This window comes from Homalodisca vitripennis, chromosome 4 (genome assembly GCF_021130785.1).
Source record: "Homalodisca vitripennis isolate AUS2020 chromosome 4, UT_GWSS_2.1, whole genome shotgun sequence".
In the NCBI taxonomy this organism is placed as follows: Eukaryota; Metazoa; Arthropoda; class Insecta; order Hemiptera; family Cicadellidae; genus Homalodisca; species Homalodisca vitripennis.
In genome coordinates, this window is record NC_060210.1 from 203725087 (window position 1) to 203747051 (window position 21965).

Sequence of the window (21965 nt, forward strand, 5' to 3'; positions counted from 1 at the left end):
CATTTAACTTAATAAATGTTTGTATACGCGCCTAAAGTTTTGAAATTTCAATTAAATTCAAGTTAAACTGTACATTAAGGGTATTTTCAACGCTTTATAAAATAAAAATGTGAATTTTTATTAAAAAATTGAATATATACAGGTATAGATTGGAATGTCATAATCGTAAAACTGCAAACGGTTTGTTGAAAAGTTCTGAAGTTAAAATACAATGAGGCGGACATGAAAGGTCTGCAAGAGCTATTCAACGCTCTGTCAAGTGCTGGGCATAGCAGCTACTGCCGGAAACTGTCAGCAACTCTCCCAGCACTACCTGCTGTATCACTCGGGTGTAGATGTTTGATATAGTTACAGTACAATGAGACAGACATGAAAGGTCTGCAAGAGCTATTCAACGCTCTGTCAAGTGCTGGGCATAGCAGCTACTGCCGGAAACTGTCAGCAACTCTCCCAGCACTACCTGCTGTATCACTCGGGTGTAGATGTTTGATATAGTTACAGTACAATGAGACAGACATGAAAGGTCTGCAAGAGCTATTCAACGCTCTGTCAAGTGCTGGGCATAGCAGCTACTGCCGGAAACTGTCAGCAACTCTCCCAGCACTACCTGCTGTATCACTCGGGGTGTACATGTTTGATATAGTTACAGTACAATGAGACAGACATGAAAGGTCTGCAAGAGCTATTCAACGCTCTGTCAAGTGCTGGGCATAGCAGCTACTGCCGGAAACTGTCAGCAACTCTCCCAGCACTACCTGCTGTATCACTCGGGTGTAGATGTTTGATATAGTTACAGTACAATGAGACAGACATGAAAGGTCTGCAAGAGCTATTCAACGCTCTGTCAAGTGCTGGGCATAGCAGCTACTGCCGGAAACTGTCAGCAACTCTCCCAGCACTACCTGCTGTATCACTCGGGTGTAGATGTTTGATATAGTTACAGTACAATGAGACAGACATGAAAGGTCTGCAAGAGCTATTCAACGCTCTGTCAAGTGCTGGGCATAGCAGCTACTGCCGGAAACTGTCAGCAACTCTCCCAGCACTACCTGCTGTATCACTCGGAGTGTAGATGTTTGATATAGTTACAGTACAATGAGACAGACATGAAAGGTCTGCAAGAGCTATTCAACGCTCTGTCAAGTGCTGGGCATAGCAGCTACTGCCGGAAACTGTCAGCAACTCTCCCAGCACTACCTGCTGTATCACTCGGGTGTAGATGTTTGATATAGTTACAGTACAATGAGACAGACATGAAAGGTCTGCAAGAGCTATTCAACGCTCTGTCAAGTGCTGGGCATAGCAGCTACTGCCGGAAACTGTCAGCAACTCTCCCAGCACTACCTGCTGTATCACTCGGGTGTAGATGTTTGATATAGTTACAGTACAATGAGACAGACATGAAAGGTCTGCAAGAGCTATTCAACGCTCTGTCAAGTGCTGGGCATAGCAGCTACTGCCGGAAACTGTCAGCAACTCTCCCAGCACTACCTGCTGTATCACTCGGGTGTAGATGTTTGATATAGTTACAGTACAATGAGACAGACATGAAAGGTCTGCAAGAGCTATTCAACGCTCTGTCAAGTGCTGGGCATAGCAGCTACTGCCGGAAACTGTCAGCAACTCTCCCAGCACTACCTGCTGTATCACTCGGGTGTAGATGTTTGATATAGTTACAGTACAATGAGACAGACATGAAAGGTCTGCAAGAGCTATTCAACGCTCTGTCAAGTGCTGGGCATAGCAGCTACTGCCGGAAACTGTCAGCAACTCTCCCAGCACTACCTGCTGTATCACTCGGGTGTAGATGTTTGATATAGTTACAGTACAATGAGACAGACATGAAAGGTCTGCAAGAGCTATTCAACGCTCTGTCAAGTGCTGGGCATAGCAGCTACTGCCGGAAACTGTCAGCAACTCTCCCAGCACTACCTGCTGTATCACTCGGGTGTAGATGTTTGATATAGTTACAGTACAATGAGACAGACATGAAAGGTCTGCAAGAGCTATTCAACGCTCTGTCAAGTGCTGGGCATAGCAGCTACTGCCGGAAACTGTCAGCAACTCTCCCAGCACTACCTGCTGTATCACTCGGGTGTAGATGTTTGATATAGTTACAGTACAATGAGACAGACATGAAAGGTCTGCAAGAGCTATTCAACGCTCTGTCAAGTGCTGGGCATAGCGGCTACTGCCGGAAACTGTCAGCAACTCTCCCAGCACTACCTGCTGTATCACTCGGGTGTAGATGTTTGATATAGTTACAGTACAATGAGACAGACATGAAAGGTCTGCAAGAGCTATTCAACGCTCTGTCAAGTGCTGGGCATAGCAGCTACTGCCGGAAACTGTCAGCAACTCTCCCAGCACTACCTGCTGTATCACTCGGGTGTAGATGTTTGATATAGTTACAGTACAATGAGACAGACATGAAAGGTCTGCAAGAGCTATTCAACGCTCTGTCAAGTGCTGGGCATAGCAGCTACTGCCGGAAACTGTCAGCAACTCTCCCAGCACTACCTGCTGTATCACTCGAATGTAGATGTTTGATATAGTTACAGTACAATGAGACAGACATGAAAGGTCTGCAAGAGCTATTCAACGCTCTGTCAAGTGCTGGGCATAGCAGCTACTGCCGGAAACTGTCAGTAACTCTCCCAGCACTACCTGCTGTATCACTCGAATGTAGATGTTTGATATAGTTACAGTACAATGAGACAGACATGAAAGGTCTGCAAGAGCTATTCAACGCTCTGTCAAGTGCTGGGCATAGCAGCTACTGCCGGAAACTGTCAGTAACTCTCCCAGCACTACCTGCTGTATCACTCGAGTGTAGATGATTGATATAGTTACAGTACAATGAGACAGACATGAAAGGTCTGCAAGAGCTATTCAACGCTCTGTCAAGTGCTGGGCATAGCAGCTACTGCCGGAAACTGTCAGTAACTCTCCCAGCACTACCTGCTGTATCACTCGAGTGTAGATGATTGATATAGTTACAGTACAATGAGACAGACATGAAAGGTCTGCAAGAGCCATTCAACGCTCTGTCAAGTGCTGGGCATAGCGGCTACTGCCGGAAACTGTCAGCAACTCTCCCAGCACTACCTGCTGTATCAATCGAGTGTAGATGATTGATATAGTTACAGTACAATGAGACAGACATGAAAGGTCTGCAAGAGCTATTCAACGCTCTGTCAAGTGCTGGGCATAGCAGCTACTGCCGGAAACTGTCAGCAACTCTCCCAGCACTACCTGCTGTATCACTCGAGTGTAGATGATTGATATAGTTACAGTACAATGAGACAGACATGAAAGGTCTGCAAGAGCTATTCAACGCTCTGTCAAGTGCTGGGCATAGCGGCTACTGCCGGAAACTGTCAGCAACTCTCCCAGCACTACCTGCTGTATCACTCGAGTGTAGATGTTTGATATAGTTACAGTACAATGAGACAGACATGAAAGGTCTGCAATAGCTATTCTACGCTTTGTCAAGTGCTGGGCATAGCAGCTACTGCCGGAAACTGTCAGCAACTCTCCCAGCACTACCTGCTGTATCACTCGAGTGTAGATGTTTGATATAGTTACAGTACAATGAGACAGACATGAAAGGTCTGCAAGAGCTATTCAACGCTCTGTCAAGTGCTGGGCATAGCGGCTACTGCCGGAAACTGTCAGCAACTCTCCCAGCACTACCTGCTGTATCACTCGGGTGTACATGTTTGATATAGTTACAGTACAATGAGACAGACATGAAAGGTCTGCAAGAGCTATTCAACGCTCTGTCAAGTGCTGGGCATAGCAGCTACTGCCGGAAACTGTCAGCAACTCTCCCAGCACTACCTGCTGTATCACTCGGGTGTAGATGTTTGATATAGTTACAGTACAATGAGACAGACATGAAAGGTCTGCAAGAGCTATTCAACGCTCTGTCAAGTGCTGGGCATAGCAGCTACTGCCGGAAACTGTCAGTAACTCTCCCAGCACTACCTGCTGTATCACTCGAGTGTAGATGTTTGATATAGTTACAGTACAATGAGACAGACATGAAAGGTCTGCAAGAGCTATTCAACGCTCTGTCAAGTGCTGGGCATAGCAGCTACTGCCGGAAACTGTCAGTAACTCTCCCAGCACTACCTGCTGTATCACTCGAGTGTAGATGTTTGATATAGTTACAGTACAATGAGACAGACATGAAAGGTCTGCAAGAGCTATTCAACGCTCTGTCAAGTGCTGGGCATAGCAGCTACTGCCGGAAACTGTCAGTAACTCTCCCAGCACTACCTGCTGTATCACTCGAGTGTAGATGTTTGATATAGTTACAGTACAATGAGACAGACATGAAAGGTCTGCAAGAGCTATTCAACGCTCTGTCAAGTGCTGGGCATAGCGGCTACTGCCGGAAACTGTCAGCAACTCTCCCAGCACTACCTGCTGTATCACTCGGGTGTAGATGTTTGATATAGTTACAGTACAATGAGACAGACATGAAAGGTCTGCAAGAGCTATTCAACGCTCTGTCAAGTGCTGGGCATAGCAGCTACTGCCGGAAACTGTCAGTAACTCTCCCAGCACTACCTGCTGTATCACTCGGGTGTACATACTACGTGTACTAGATCGATGTCTGAATAACGGTTTATTTTGAACAGATCATGTATTTAACAGTATTTTGTATTAAATTTCAATGTATGTTTTATTGAGAGAATTCTAAAATTTTAAGTTCAAACATGCAGATTAACATTTACAGTTTTATTATAAAATATTATTAACAGTTTTAGAGAACCAGGTGGTTTATCTTTAGTTTGCTGAGTGACTAATTTTTGTTTTGAAGAACAATCAGTTTATAAAAGTCTGTATATTTTGGTTAAAAAATGCAATTGAACAATATATCTAATTTATTTTAGGATATGACATGTTTTATTTATGGAAGTCCAATCTATTGAATAACTAACTCTTCTATTATATTTTAATTTTAATTTAACTGCATGTACAATATAATTATGAATGAATAACTTAGATAATAACAAAATAGGTCTAACAATCTTGATTGTAAACCATACAATTTTAAAAATAAGATTAGTATTTTGTATTTATATAATAATATTATCTCTAGTACAATATTTATAATCAATTAAATATATTTTAAAAAGTGTTTCACTTGTAAGAAGATGTGCACAAATATTTACATGACTATAGACATAACAATATAAAAAATTAAAATAGCTATTCTTTTTCACTTTTTACCTTATACAATGTAATATTTGGTAATAAGTCTATTAAGACAAGATGGTACTCTTTGGAATTACCAAGTTGAGGACAGCAATTAACACATTCACTGCGGGTGACGAGCATGCTTGTCATGCGAACCTGGCGCGCCTGGCGGTGGACGAGCGAACTCGTCATACAGCAGCTGCTTTCATATTGCCCCAGTGTGAGCTGAGCAGTTGCCTGGGAAGGCTGTAACACTCATAGCGAGGTGTGCCAGTTTCGGTGAGTCAGTTGGTGTGATTCGTCCCCGGTTCGCCATTTTCGTTTGTTGTGTATGCTTTGCGATATTGTGTGAGTGGATTATAGTGTCTGTTGACTGTGTAAGTGTATGTACTCATAATGGAGGAAGACGATAATGTTATTGACGATAATTTTTCATCTGATGAAGACAATGAGTCGAGTTCGAACAGTTCTAGCGACGGTGAAGGCGGCATCCCCCACCCCCAGTGGGCTGACACGGCCAGCGACATGGCTGGTTTACGTGACCTGCCGTTTACTGGTCAACCTGGCTTGCTCGTTCCCATTCCAGGTGACAATAAACCAATTGACTGGTTCAATCTCCTTCTTGACACCGTGTTTTTAGAGAATATTATTAGACAAACCAACTTGTATGCCCTGGAACTATTTTGTGGCCCCACCACTACTCCCGCGTCTCGCATAACCAAATGGAAGGACTTAGTGTTGGCCGAACTAAGAACATTCTTAGGCCTTCTACTGTTGACTGGCAACGTCAGATTGAATCGATTGAACGATTATTGGAAAACTCATCGGTTGTTGAACTTTCCTATGTTCAAGGAGTACATGTCTCGAGATCGATTTCTTGGCATTTTGAGATGTCTGCATTATTCAAGAGTTGATACCCCTGATCACCCTGAACCTGCTAACAACCGGTCTTTTAAAATTCAAAATATTGTTGAATATTTCAACAATAAGATGCGACAGATCTATTATCCCGACCGTGAACTGACAATCGACGAAGAGATGGTACTGTGGCGTGGCAGACTGGTCTTCCGCCAGTACGTAAAGGGCAAGCGCCACAAATATGGGATCAAAATTTATTCCCTGAATGAACCCGAGGGACTCATGCTGCGCTTCCATGTTTACACGGGGAGTCATGACTCTTGTAGTGGCAAAGGTCATACCGTCAAAGTCGTCATGAAGCTGATGAGGGACTTCCTGGGGAAAGGCCATTCCCTGTTCATGGATAATTTTTATAATAGTTTTGTCTTATCATCCAAACTTTTACGTCATTCAACCTACACTACCGGCACCCTACGCATCGACAGACTCCATACACCTCCAGCGGTGAAGGCAAAGGCATTGGGCAAAGGTGAAACGATAGCAAACTATGCCCAAAGTGTCATGATTGGAAAATGGAGGGATAAGCGGACGGTGACCTACATCTCCACACAATATGACAACGAGATGGTCCAAACCACCAACCGGAGAAACCAAAAACGAACGCTGCCAAAACCAATCATGTACTACAACTCTTACATGAAGGGGACTGACCGCTTGGACCAAATGGTATCGTATTACCCCTGTGAGCGCAAGACCCTGCGATGGCACAAGAAAATTTTTGTGCACTTTCTCCAGGTTGTTGTTGTAAATTCTTTTTATCTGTACAACATGTACAACTCAGATAGGCTGTCCCTGTATGACTTCCGAGTTCGTGTACTTGAAGACCTGCTCCCTCCAAAGGAAGCCCCACTGCTCATCACACCGACTCGCAACAGCATGCATCGTCTCTCCAAATCAATGAAGCGCAAAGGAAACGGCAAGTCAGTTACCCGGAGGTGCCGCGTTTGCTACCAAGAAGGCAAGCGTAAGGAAACAGTATACTATTGTGCAGTGTGCCCTGACGAACCAGCTCTGTGTGAACTCGGTTGCTTTGATAAGTATCACGAGGGCAAATAAGTAGTTTTTAGACTTTGGCGGTGGGTGGGGATGTATATAGTTTTTTTCTAATTTTTACTCTGAGAGGGGGGAGTGTTAACTGTTTTTGATGTTGTATATTTTTCAAACTAGTATGTAATATATACGTGTAATTGATGTACTATCTACGTGTCATTCATGTACTATATACGTGTAATTCGCGAGTGTTTGTGCCGAAACCTAGTGCGCAGCGAGCACATACAACACGGTGACCGGCACCCGGTGCGGATGACGAGCAAACTCGGCACAGACATGACGTCAACCGTTCCGGCCAACGAAGCTTCCGGGATACCTTGGACAACCCTTTCGGCTATCCTGACTCCATTTTGGGTAAGTAAAAAAAAAAAAAAATCCCGCATTTTCTGCCACCAGTAATTTTGTCATCCGCAGTGAATGTGTTAAATGTACTTTTTATATAATGTTAACACGCAGCTAACCGTATAAATTCTGTTTTAGTGGTAGGGTGCCAACAATTTGTGAGGTATATTGTTATAATGTATAATATAATGTAATGTATATATATTGTATCTCTTGACTGTTGGGATTATGTTATCCCAGGACACTACTACCAACTATTAGATAGTTAATTTGCCATTACTATATTTTCAAAATGCTGTGAACATTGGCCCATCATACTATACAATACAAAGAACATGGATGATAAGGGAGGCAGCGGGCAGAGAGAATAAGAGCATGCAGTACTGATTCTCAATTTTATTATATTCAGAAGTTGATACATCTATCAAACTTACCTTTTGTTCCTCTCAGTTCTCTGTGAAACTTGACAAACAGAATTATGTCCCGAGCAGTTTTACAAACAGTCCTCAGTATTTTGTAAGCTTCGTTTTTGAGCTCAGGGCTGAAGTCTTGGTGTGAACAGTAAGCTAACGCATATGTCACAGAATCAGGCCACAAAGATGATTCTTCCTTTGCAACCTATAACAAATTACGTGGAGGAATAAGAACAAATAATACAACCTGTAGTGTTATAAAAAGATATAATTACATACTTCCATATATGATAAAAACTTACTCTGCTAACAGTCAAGATGGTGGCTTGCAATATCAAACTGTCATCTGGATACAGTAAACTTCCATAAAAAAATTCACGTTTTTATTGTAATGGGGGACTTTAACATCAACAAGGCTCATAAATACCCATCACCTAAATTCCCTTCTTTCAAGAGAGTGTCGGGAGTTTTCTAAATTTTGGAGATCCCTTTGAACCTAATTTCAAAATTTCGAAACAATTTTCAACTACCACCTGAATGGAAGCTGCCCCTTAAAACAAATTTCACAAAACCCGAGGAAAAAAAGTGTACTTGGATAACAAAAGGCATCGTAATTTCTACAGAAAAATTATAATTTTTTTGGAAATTAAAAAGCATTAATCAAATCAAGAATTTAAAGATTTCTTCCAAAACTACAAACAAATCTATATAAAAGTCATCAAAGCTGCAAAAGCTTATGATGTAAACAAAGCTATACTCACGGCCAAAAATATTTCAAAAACCGCTTGGGCCTTAATTAACAATAAGAAGACACAAACAAATAAAACTCAACTTCAACAACAAACTTATCCATGAACCTTCCAGAGTCGCAGATGAATTCAACACTTTTTTTGCCTAGGTAGAAACTGACCAAGGGGTCTGCCCGGCAACTGAGAGTCAGCCACCCCCTTCATTAGTGCCAAGCTTCATAGCTTTAGCTCCTGTTTTGGAGAGAGAGAGAGATTGCTAGAGTTATAAGAGAGCTCCCTTCAAAATGATTAAACAACACTTAATCACGTTCCAACATGGCTCCTCAAGCAATGCTCAAAGCATTTGGTTAGACCGCTACAGAATTTAATTAACATCTCTTTTCTCTCTCGATCACTACCTTCCTCTCTCAAAATTGCAAAGGTCGTACTAATTTTCAAGAAAGGCGATCCCTCCTCAACCTAAAATTACCACCCCATCTCAATGCTGCCAGCCTTCAGCAAACTATTTGAGAATGTCTTCCTCACACGATGTGTAAACTTTTTGGAAAGCCATAATTTACTTTCAGTAAACCAATCCAATTCTATTTGCAAAATACAAACTCAGACAAAAGTCCTACAGTAATGTTTTTTTTTTCCCTTCCTGAGGGAAGAGGACAGTTTGTCCCCGCACTTAGTCCTAAAAGGACCTTTGCGCCTCCCTTACTTTAATTTGTGCCCTCAAAGACCGAGGCTTTTGCAAAAACCAATCATATTTAAGGGCTCCTGTTCCCTAATGTCCTTGGGGCTGAGGAGATATGCTCCCAAGTATCTTTTCTGAGTCTCTACGATGGCATTAAAATCCAACCAAATGTGCTCCGCTGACTCCTCCTCCTCTCCACAGAGTCTACATTCGCTGCTCTAACTAAGACCTACCTTCAAAAGGTGATTCCTCAGAGGGCCATGTCCTGTCACATTCCTAATATCAGTCTTATATCCTCCTTATTCTGGTCTAGGAGAGCTGTCCACCCTTTTGCGTAAGGAGAGATAAACATTTTGGATATTCTTAAACCTGAGGCTCTACTCCAATTCTTGTGTCTTGTCCTCTTTTCCCAATCTTTGACCAGAGCTTTAATGTTGGAGAAGGTTATGCCACAACCTGGCTCAGGCCCCACCAATGTGGATTCTGCTCCCTTTTTGGCGAGGATTTCCGCTTTTTCATTCCCATGAATACCTTCATGACCCGGTACCCAACAGAGTGTTACTCTGTTATTTGTTGCCAGCTCTGCTAGAGCATTCCTGCTTTCCCAGACTGCTTTCGAATCAATCGAACAGATATCCAGTGCCTTCAGTGCAGCCTGACTATCAGAAAGTATTAGGTATGATAATCCTTTTGTCCTCAACTGTGTGAGTCTTTTAGAACATGAGTCTATTGCCATAACCTCCGCCTGAAAAACCGCAGCATGTCTTCCTAGGGGCACAGCCATGTCAACTCCAGGTCCATGTATTCCGTATCCTGCCCTAGAGTCTAGGAGTGAACCATCAGTGAAAAACTTCAGGACTCCCTTTTGTAGGGTAGGCCTCCCTTTTAATCCATTTCTCCCTACTTCCGATAGAGACCGTATATGGTTTTTCAAAGGAGTATTTCTTAACCATAGTATCAGATACTTTGGTTAGCATTTCAGCCTCAGGAAATTTTTCCAATATCTTCATGTGGCCTTCTAGGGAAGTAGCATTTATTACCTTTGTTCCTAGAAGCTTCATTGCGCTCATCGCAGCTGTCTCATCACCTCCTGGCCAAGAGGAGTGTACCCCAGGACTGCTTCCATTGCTAGTGTTGGGCAGGAGCTCATTGCTCCCGTGGTGCTTAAGCAAGCTAACCTTTGAAGACTCTGTAGCCTTTTTGCAGCTGTTGTTTGTTCTACCTTCGGCCACCACACTAAGGCAGCATATGTGTCCATTGGTTTTATTATGGTTTTGTAAATCCAATAAATCATTTTGGGTTTAAGTCCCCATTTAAATCCAAAAAGTCTCTTACAGGCCCCAAGGGCCATTATTGCTTTGGATGTCCTGTTTCTAATGTGGGAGTTCCAAGTGAGCTTTTCATCCAGGATTAAACCCAGATACTTCACTTCCTTTGTTTGGTTAATGCTGATTCACTCCTGGACAGGTTTTGCTAGCTGAAATTTTCTTTTCCTGGTAAAGGTAATCATATTTGTTTTTGATGGGTTGATCCGCAGACCTTTCCCATGACACCAGTTACTTATGAAGTTAAGTTCTGTTTGTATTAGGCGTTCCAGCCTGCCTATGTTTTTCTCTTTAATCATAAGCACTAGGTCATCCGCATAACATAGTAGCCTTATTCCCCTCTTCTCTGCTTTGCTTAGGAGATCATCCACTACCATCGCCCACAGGAGAGGAGACAAGACTCACCCCTGGGGGCAGCCTCTTTGGGCCGTGATCTCGGCAGATTCGTCGCCGTACTTAGCTTTCACCTGTTTATGAGGGCTACTATCCATTTGACTACATCTGAGGAAACTCCAAAACGTTCTATCGCAGTCTCCATGGATTGATATGCTACTCGGTCGAAAGCTCCTTCAATGTCCATAAAGACCTGACGGTTAGGGCTTCCTTTTTTTCGAAGGTATTCTCCACCTCTCTCACTAAACTGTGGAGAGCAGTGGTGGTTGATTTTCCTTCTATGTAGGTGTGTTGTGTGGGACTAAGTGGGTGATCCAGTAATATTACATCCCTTATGTGTCTATTTATTATTTTTTCCATAGTTTTCACCATGAAGGAGGTTAGGCTTACAGTAATGTTGGACGATACTGAGATAGAAGAGGTTTATACAACCAAATTCCTTGGACTACATCTTGATCGAGGGTTTACTTGGGACTGTCACACAGACCATGTTTGCTCAAAACTATCCTCAGGAATCTATCCGAGTATTGCCTGACCTAGATATTGACAACGGCATACTATTCTACCCACACCTATCCTACGGATTAACTTTGTAGGGAGGTTGGGTAAACTCAAATTTCTGTATTTATCCCATACAGCATATTTTCATACAGCTTTGGATTTAGGTTGTAATTGCCCTATATTTCCAAGTCTACCCTGTGCCAAGGATTGCTTTTTCCCTGGGAGTGCATGGTACCCCTTCTTGAAGGTGAGCAATTTTTCATTTAAACTAAGTACGGAGTTCGATAAATCGACCAATTCTAATCAACTTTTGTTCTATGAAGTTCTCTAATAGTCAATACTTTTTTACTTATTCAGGCGTTTTTTGCTAAATTACAAAAATTATTCTCTCATTTGAAACTCAATTTGCTTCAAAAACAAGTACTTTAAACTGGTCAAATAATGAGAACGTATTATAAATAAAGTGAATTGTAAAGTCGCAACGACTCTTTTTAAATGGGGTGAAAGAGAGGGTCAGATTTTCACTATTTTTTCAATGAAAGCATAGGAATCAACATTACTTACCTATGCTATGCCCATAACTTTCTTATTTTAGATGCTAGGAACTTTTTATAAAAAAATAGATGCACGTGCGCGTGTAATTTTAAACGAACATTGAATCCCAAAACTTGCTGAGGGAGCACGTCTTATTCTTACTTTTTTACTGATTCAATTATTTTATTGATCGTTTCTGTCACATATGTGTTTAAATAAGCAAACAACAGGATTGAAAGTCCAAATACCGTCTAAACAACTTTTAACCCTTGGAATGCTGTGCTAACATGGTCTAATTTCCCTTTAGTGCTCATTTATTGAAAAAAGCCAAAGTTAATTTTTGGAAAAGCCTTAATTTTTATGTTTGTAAACTTTATGAAAAGTTAGAAAAAGCATAAACAATTTTACTTGTAAAACTTCTGGGTCAGAACTTCTATATTTTACTTAATTGTTAAAACTTTTGCTTGCTCTATATTTGTTTTCAGTGCCTTTGATATACAGGGTGGCGCAAAAGTCACTGGACAGTTGGTTAAAAGAAGAAAAAAATAACAGCAAGACGTAGTACAATAGTTTTTGTCTGTGACGTTGGTATTACTAAATGTTGGTAATTATGCCTTTTTAAGTTGGCAATACAATGCAATGATTCACGCAACAATCGAACTAGTGAGTTCATCTCTGACACGTGTTTAAAGCTGTAGTCCCCGAATTATTATTACACACACATTACGCCACTGCCGTTCGTGATTATTTAAAAGAACGTTTCCAAAGAAAAGTTATTGGTCGAAGGGCAGATATTGACATGCCGCCACGTTCACCAGATATCACACCAATGGATTTTTTTCTATGGGGAGTAGTCAAGGACTCTGTTTATTCTCGAAAGCCTCATACTATTGACAAACTGAAAGACTACATACATGAAGCATTTTACTCGTATGATTTGGACAATGATCCCATACTATGCCGTAGAGTATGTAACAGTATTCCAGAAAGACTTCAAAGATGTATTAATGAAGACGGAAAACAATTTGAATATAAAAAATAATTGTAAGTATTGTTTGTAATAAAAAATAATTTCAAATAAATCTACTCTTGTTTTAACCCTTTGAGTGCCACAGCGTCGCTAATTTTGACGGTACGAAAAGTGCATAAAGTGCCAGCGTCGCCAATTTTGACGTTTCGTATTTCGATAATATTTTATGTAGTACAAGATTATTTTGGCCAAATAATCAGACGGCTGTATTCAATAGGTTCCAAACTATCAATAAATACGAGTTTAATGATTTTTCTCTACTATTTTATCTGTGAAACTTATGTTTGTTTGGGTACTTATCAAGAAGCCACTATTTTTGGACGAGTTTTCCTTATCGGGTACAAAAACAAATTACAGTATTAAAAACAACCGGCTTTATTTAACCTATTTTGGAATTTACAAGTTATTACGACAATCAATTAAATCAAAAACTATAAGAACAACATTTTATTATTCGAAAATGTCAGGTCATTCGTGTGTCTATTTGGAGACGATTTGGAGATAGGAAGTATGACTCATCGAGTATTTTTTCGATTCATTATGGAAGAAGGAACGTATAATGAAGTTTATTTTGATCTCTGATAAGGAAAACTCGTTCAAAAATAGTGGGCTGTGATAAGTACCTGTACGATGATTCTGTCTTCCAGTCACGCGACGTAGTGGACGAGTACCGTGTTGTGTAACGGCCTTTCTTGTTGTTTATGTGCCGATAACCAAGCATTTGAGTAAATACAAAATAAAATAGTAACTTATACAGTATTTTACTGTATTTCTTTACAAAAGTAATGTATTATTTGAGTTGTGTTCAAGCGAAAAAACGTGAATTTTTTCAGTGTAAATATTATTAGGGTCATTATTTAGTAAAATAATGTAAAATTGTATGTAAATATGTTAGCAAGTATTTGTTTTTTTAAATGTACTAATCATATTTATTTGTGTTGTATTAATGTTTTATTAGATTTATTGGGAAAACTACATCATTACTAAGTAATTTCTAAACTCTGGACAAATGAAGTACAGTTTATAAAATGTCGGTACCGGGCAGCATTTTGTTAATACATATAATGCCATGTTTAAAATTCTAGAATAAGATATATTACACATGGGTTTTATTTAGAATCATATGGCCTTTATCATGGTATAAAGAAAAAAAATCTTAAAAAAAAAAACCGTATACAAAAAATACACACTTAATTAGGTCGAAACTTAACTTTTTATATAAATAGTAAAAAACTTTTTTATTATAAATCAAATTTTTATATTTTTATAAATCAAATTTTTAACAATATTATTATTTTTCTGCATTTAATAAGAAAAAGAACAACAACAAAATTATGGAAATCTGTTTTTTAGTTATTTTACAACAGCCTGTTTCCCAAAAAGCTTACAAATATGGGAAAAACAGCGTGGCACTTTATGCATATGCCTTCGGAAAATACCCTTGGCACTCAAAGGGTTAACCAACTGTCCAGTGACTTATGCGCCACCCTGTATAAAAAGTGGAAAGAAGCAAATGTTTGATTAAATAAGTTTTATTTACATATATATTGTAAATACATAGAACATAAATGTATAAAATCAATCAACATGTTTGCAAATGAAGCACACCGTTGGGGGACTACGATTAGCGCTGTGAGTATATATGTCATCAGCATTGTGCGTGACCTACAGCCGCGCTATAAATAGATGCAACTGTGGCCAGTGACATCCGACCAGGGTGTAGATTCCATGTGTGGATTAATGTAACAAAAATACAACCAGAATGTGTACACGTGACAAAGGAGTTTAGAGCAAAAGGCATGAGCTCTATCAGCAGAGAAAGAAAAAAAATATATAAGTATATATACTGGATGTCCCACAAAGAGGTTTAAACATTTGATATTATATTAATTACTTACCCATTTATGCACCGAACATTCTCAAACCCTACACAATACATTAAATAAGCTCTTACAAAGAAATTCTGCGGTATCCGGAGAAGTTCCTCTTCAATTGATTGTTTTAATTCCTCATCATTATTGAAGCTACAAGTATAAACTTGTTCCTTTAGTAACCACATAGAAAGAAATCACACACAGTTAAATGTGGGGATCGGGGTGGCCAATCTAAAAAATCACTTCCACGACCAATCCAACAGCCATGAACGTTGTCATTTAGTAATTAATTGCTTGACAGGATTTTTGAAATGAGGAGGAGCTACATCTTGTCGGAAGATTGCTTGATTCATTTCTGGAATGGTAAAATGAGGCATGACTTGTTCGTTTAAAACCTGTTCATACCTATTACCAATCACTGTACTGTCTGAAATGTCGTAAAATAGCACCCCATTACAACTGACAGCTGCCCAAACAGTAATTCCTTGTGATTTGAGTAGTCTATTCAAGAATGTGTGGATTACCGGTGTTGTAATAATTACAATTATGCCTGTTTACAGCACCATTGCGGCAAAAAGTGGACTCGTCTGAAAAAAACAATTTGAGTATGCCAATTACGATCTACCTCATGAAACTCAATGATACGAGAACAAAATTCCACTCTCCTATCCGGACCATCTTCAGAAAGATTATGGACTAGGTGACTTTTGTAAAATTTAATTTTGTTTTTACAACTATTCTCTATACTGAAGACTTTGGAATACCAGTTTCAAGTCCAACCTTCCTTAATGATTTCGGTTTACCTGGAGAGCGGAACATTGATGCACATACTAGTACTTCTCTTTCCTCATTTGATCCTAAAGGGTACTTTTTTATGACACTTCCAGTTTCTAACAAAAGATTTTTTCACTTAGTTAGTGTTGTTGGATTGCTAGGTGGTTAGATCTCTTGGGTAGGCAACCTGAAATTGTTTGTGCTAATTGCTTCTGTAATGTTGCCAAAAGCAATAACCCACGCATAACACTTCAGTTTTTGTTCAACATTAAAAGCCATTTCTCGAACTTCAATATCAGTAAAACTGTAATGGAGGACGTTAGGTTATGTTTTTATAGCACAAGCAATATTATTCAATCAAAAAGCTGTTTTCAACAATGAGCATTACTAAACAACTGTTCTATAAAACTGCAACGTGGTAATCAAATCAGATAATTCAAAAAATGAATTTTTATAGAAAGCAAAATGGTAAAATTTTCAATATGTCTCCATTTGTTTCTACAATTGTTATCGAGCTTTAATATTTACAGAATATTTTTAAAACCTACTGTATCAATTGTGGAGAGTTTGAAAATGTTCGGTGCATAAATGGGCAAGTGATATAAAATCAAACGTTTAACCCTAGAAGTGTGGAACCAGCATATTGTATGTCGGTTCAGTTTTTCATTAAAAATAATTATTTATCTTTAAACAATCACCATGTTTTTGGTATCATTGAAATTGTGAGATTCCACTCTACAATTTTCATATAAACGGTTTTTTTCTAACTTCAATATTACGGTCGTGGTGAAATGTTTTCTGAAGAAGTCATCATTTGAGTTGAATTTCGCGGGTGGCCGGGTCAAAGAAATACGTCATTTTCAACCAATCACAGCAAGTTACGTATTGCCTGCAAACAGGGCTGCCATATGTCAATCGACGTGGAATGAAATATTCTTTCTTCCAGTGTAAACAGAAAGTCATTAGAATGAATAGTTGATTTACTATGAATATTCTAAAAAGGGACAATTCTAAAGTTGTAAACCAGCATATTTTATGCTGGTTAGTATAATAACATTCACACAGTTATTTATTGTCAATAAAGAAAATAAAAAAAACAGTGTAAAGTGAAAGAAACGATCTACCGGTACAATCTTTCAGCGGTAAATTTAGTTCAGTAGGTTTCCGGCAGTGCGAAACGAAAGAGATGAATCACGGCGTCGCATCAAGACCAACCCAACCCATCCCTGTCGGCCATTGTTGACCATTTTATTTCACCACAAGCTTATTTTTGTACCGATTTTCATAATTTAGGTCTCTATTTTTTCAGGTTGAAATACTCTACTGCATAAATGCATATGAAATGACAAAAACATTATAAAACAATGTTATTTTGAACTATAATATCTATTGTTTATATATTGTCAAAAATTTTACAATGCAAGGTTTTACAGTATTTGACGCACAACATATATTTTTACTCAATTTCAAAAATTATTGAGTGTATTTCTTTCAAACATTATGTGCTAACATAATATAACAAGTAAAAAAATTTAAAAAATGTTTTCATATTTTTTTACATTGCAAACCAGATTATTTTTTATGAGTAAATTCTTCAACGTGTGACTGTTAACAAAAAATGTCATAACTCAGTTCCTTCTCAAAGTATTTGAACATATCTTGTATTTTATTTTAGCCAAACAAACATACTTACTAAGGGTATATTCAAAAATTACATAAACATAAAGTATAAATAAAAATTTGTAGCTTGTTTCTGAATTTTGTTACAAAATATTTTTATTTTTCAAAAGATTTTTTTTTGTAAGCTTATAATAAAATAACAGTTTATTTTGTTGTTGTTTACTTTTAGTCTTTTCAAATAGCATGTATAATTTACAATAGAAAACTGTTTTTTCATATAAATATATAGTCACATTTGGATGTAAAAAAAATTAAAAGCCCAAACCCTTGTACATTTTCGCTTTTGTAAAAAAATGGCAAAATTACAATTTTTATTTAATAGAAATTTTTAATATATTTTCTAATTTGGCATAAAATTCTCTACATTTTATACATTTAACATTTTGACCTTACTGTAATATTTCAATACCTTACAGAGGTCCAAACTTAAAATTTTCATATAAAACTTTTTGCATTTTCTCATTATTTTTATGAAAATATATACTAAACCAAAGAATATCAAAACATTTATTCCTATTTCAAATAGAACAACTTCTGAGAAGAAAAACGAGATACAACAATATATGTTGTCTTGATATTAAGTATTTTTTACGAATTTTGAAAAAAAACCCTTGCAACAAGTCAAAAATGGACTGACGTTTTACCCTTGGTAAGATGGACACACTTCTAGGGTTAAACCTCTTCGTGGGACACTCTGTATATACATTAATAAACTCACCTTTGTAATAATTTCAATGACAGATTGATGTATCTGACCATTGATAAGTTTTATCAAAGAAGGAATTTTTTCCAAATCGTAGTACTTATTGGAGACTCTCTCCCCAGCTTTGTATATCGGCTGTTCGGAACCATAGTGTAGAAATCTCTTGAATCGCATTTCCAAAAGTTCTCTGGATGTTGACATGATGCCATAAACTTTATTTCTGAAAAAAATTAATACCATTACATATTTTGGAGTGGAACTGACACAGAGAAACATTTAGAAATAACTCACATTAGTTGAAAACCAATGGCAGTATATTTGTTGCTTATTTGCCAATAATATAATGGACCAGCTCAAACAAAAATAAATGTTGCATTACTAACAGAAAATAATTAAGCAATGTTATAACTGAAGAGTTCTAATTGTTCAGATGCCTCTACAGTAAACGTATTACTTGTGCTCTATTATAGCTTTCTACTCAGTCCACTCTTCTATAAATTTGAGAGAAGCATGAAGGTAGATGCCCTCTCTCGAGATCTCATTGGAATCTTACCAAATGATTCTTTCCAATATGACCTAAATCTGTTTGTATCCCTGTAATTCTTCATGAGTTCAATTACCCATGACTTTTACAACTAAGTTTGCTCTGATTAGTCATCTGATGAAATGCATGTTCAGATGATAAGAGTGAAGAGATTTGTTGGAAGGAAGGAATGGTCCCAACGGTTGGGGTTATCCCTGGCCATTCTCTTGTTGCAATCAGGAATGTCTGACAAGCAAGTTGTTTTCCAATTTTTGAAATTTGAAATTCTTCTTGAACACACTTTTTAGTATGGCATCAAATTCTTTAGCGATTCTGTTCTTACCTCATCAGTGATGACTAACCGTTATCCTTTCTCCTCAGGACCTTCATCCTATCCCAGAGGATTATTTTTGACGATGGAAGGATTGTGAAGGAAACAGGATTTTTCCGGACATTTGCCATCGTTAAGTGAAACAAGAAAACAGTAACACTACGTTTCGAGATCTGCAATCTGATCTCTTCTTCAGGTAAAGAACTAACCTAATACATAATTACAAACTAGGTTAAAATAAACAAATCTAGTTAAAATAAACAAATCTAGTAAGATTTGTTTATTTTAACCTAGTTTGTAATTATGTATTAGGTTAGTTCTTTACCTGAAGAAGAGATCAGATTGCAGATCTCGAAACGTAGTGTTACTGTTTTCTTGTTTCACTTAACGATGGCAAATGTCCGGAAAAATCCTGTTTCCTTCACATCCCAGAGGAGGTGAACAAAGCTGCCACATTAAGTGCAATGAAGCTCTGGAGTACAAACATGATAGTTAACTTCCTCAGAAAGACACATGCCAATAATTAAGATATCGGTTCTGAGACACGGTAAAGAAATACTACTTTGATAAACCATACTGTATCTCCATATAAAGTAGAGATTAATGGAACACCAAAGAGACCTACTCTACTTAATGTCATAGTGATGGTTCGTGACTAAACTCAAGAGCAGGGTCAGTGTATACGGGCCAGGCAGGAGTCAGACTGTCAGAAAACATGCAACAGCATTCCCAGCGAAAGTCATGGCAATTGAAACATAAATTATACCAAAAACTCGACCAGAACGGACCTAAAGGTGCAGGGGGTTTATGATGCTTTTAAAAATTCTGTGTTATTACAGTAATTATGTTATAAACTCATACTGTATATCATTTTAAAGATAGAGAAACATACTTTTTTTTATATGTATACAAAAATAAGGTTTATTTTCGAAATAAAATGATTACATAATATTGAATGTTATGTAAAAAAATACAAAAAAAGTTTTTGCTACATAACTTGTTCGTTCAGGTAATTCACCTTAGTGTGGTAATTTTTAAAACACATTGGTACACAAAGTGGCACTGTACAGTCTGGGCACCGCCAGGATGTTTCCTTCCTTCCAGCTTTGCTAGTTGCTTCCTTGTTTTTTTTGAGAGCATACTTGCAGTCGCGAATTGCATCACTTTTGATTTCATCACCCAGAAAATAATAAGTAAAGAATATAAAAGAAAATCAACAGAAAGTCGAGAAGAAAGAACAAAGCGAGTGTAAATACAAAACAAAACACACGGATAACCTCACATTGTTTGCATTTGCCTTTACTTCATTTAGTAAGAAACTAAAGTTGTAATAAATTATTTACAAACAGTTAAATTCACATTTAGAATACATTATAATAACATTTGCTTCAGTATTTGTCGGCAAGATTTGTAGAAAACTTAGTAAGACATCACTAAGACTCACAACACACAATGTGAAACACTACAAAGCAAACTGACAGTACCGACGATCAGCCGCAGCGCCTACGATCAGCTGTCTAGACTTGCTTGTAGTACGACAAAAAATATACGTATTTCATTACTAAAACGTGACCCAGGGATCTCAAAACCAACAAATACGAACTTAGACAACCAATGAACATAATAAAAATGTTTGAATCCAAAAATAAGATGACTGAGCTAAATAAGAGCGATACTCAGGCACCGGTAGCAGGCGCTGCCGATGCGGCCTGACCTATACTCGGGCTCAGGGTACAAAGTATTAAAAACAGTAAAAAGTATCTAATGTTAAACTGTTTTGTTTGTTACATTTTATAGATACACAAAATAGATAGTTTTTATATAATGTAATTCGTGTAAACATTTTTGTTTCTATAGTTTAGATAATCGTAAATATGATTCATTGCGGTGGTGGCCTCTTATTATAATGTAGCCCCATTTGATAAAACGAACTGAATAGCGAGTGTAGGCTGCTTATTAATGTCTACTCCTTTATGATTATATGAAATAACCAAACTTTATTTATACTGTTTGAGCAGAGTAGTACTTGGTAAACATGTCTGACAGCATTTAAAATACTCTAATGGATCACCACCATATGGGTCCATTATCTTGTAACCATTAAAAACATTGCTCAATATTCAAAATTACATTTTGAGACAAAAATCATATGTTCATCGCCATTGTTCTTACTATGTACATCGATGTTACTAGCCTACTTAGTATATAAATAATGTTACTTCATTGAGTTAAATTAATTTTCAACAATATTGTTATTTTTGTAAATAAATCAGGCAGTAATGATTAATTATGAATATCTCTACAGGTAAAATGTTTTTATTATCAATAGTTTAGATATTTAAATCGATATTTGATTAATTGTGTTGGTGGCCGTTTATAATACTGCAGCCAAGCAATGCATTACAAGAAAGCCTACTAATCAAATTAAGACAGCCTATTCCTCAGGGCAAGAAATTACCTTAACAAGAGTTTTTCTGGGACAGAAATAAGTTGGGACTACTTAGGAGGTAGAAGTAGTTAAATAATAATTCACGGTTTACTTCTTGGAAACTTACGAAAAAAATGAGTCACGAAAGTATGGAATCCTCACTAACTTCTAAATATACTGGCTGGTTGTCAAAGTATTAACTATGTATACACACAAGTAGTAAACAATGCCAAAAATATCAAAATAATATTCTATTACTTACATACTTATACACAGGCGATCGTTCTATCGAATTAAAAAAATAGATTTGTCTTTTTATTAAACAAATTTTACAGGCTTACTATTATTATTTGTATTGACTACTATAAACTGTATGTACACGTTATAAATCGGATTCTCGACACCTCACGAATACTTTGCTAATTCTTGACACACACACACAAGGAGCAAGAGCAAAGCAACCTCAGCTGGTTTTATAGTCACAACCTTCTAAATCATGTAACAGAA

General features: G+C 37.8%; 1 protein-coding gene across 1 annotated transcript in view; it reads right to left on the minus strand.

The window, feature by feature from the left end:
- The window catches only part of LOC124360920 (60 kDa SS-A/Ro ribonucleoprotein-like), a 52272-nt gene extending 30362 nt beyond the window's left edge, over window positions 1–21910 (minus strand). The window contains exons 1-3 of the mRNA XM_046814921.1: window positions 21721–21910; window positions 18192–18396; window positions 7956–8139 (exon numbers count right to left, since the gene is read on the minus strand). Of these exons, the coding sequence (XP_046670877.1) occupies window positions 7956–8139; window positions 18192–18377 (370 nt within the window). The 5' untranslated portion in view covers window positions 18378–18396; window positions 21721–21910. The remainder of the gene's footprint in view (window positions 1–7955; window positions 8140–18191; window positions 18397–21720) is intronic.
- Between the last annotated feature and the right edge of the window lie 55 nt (window positions 21911–21965).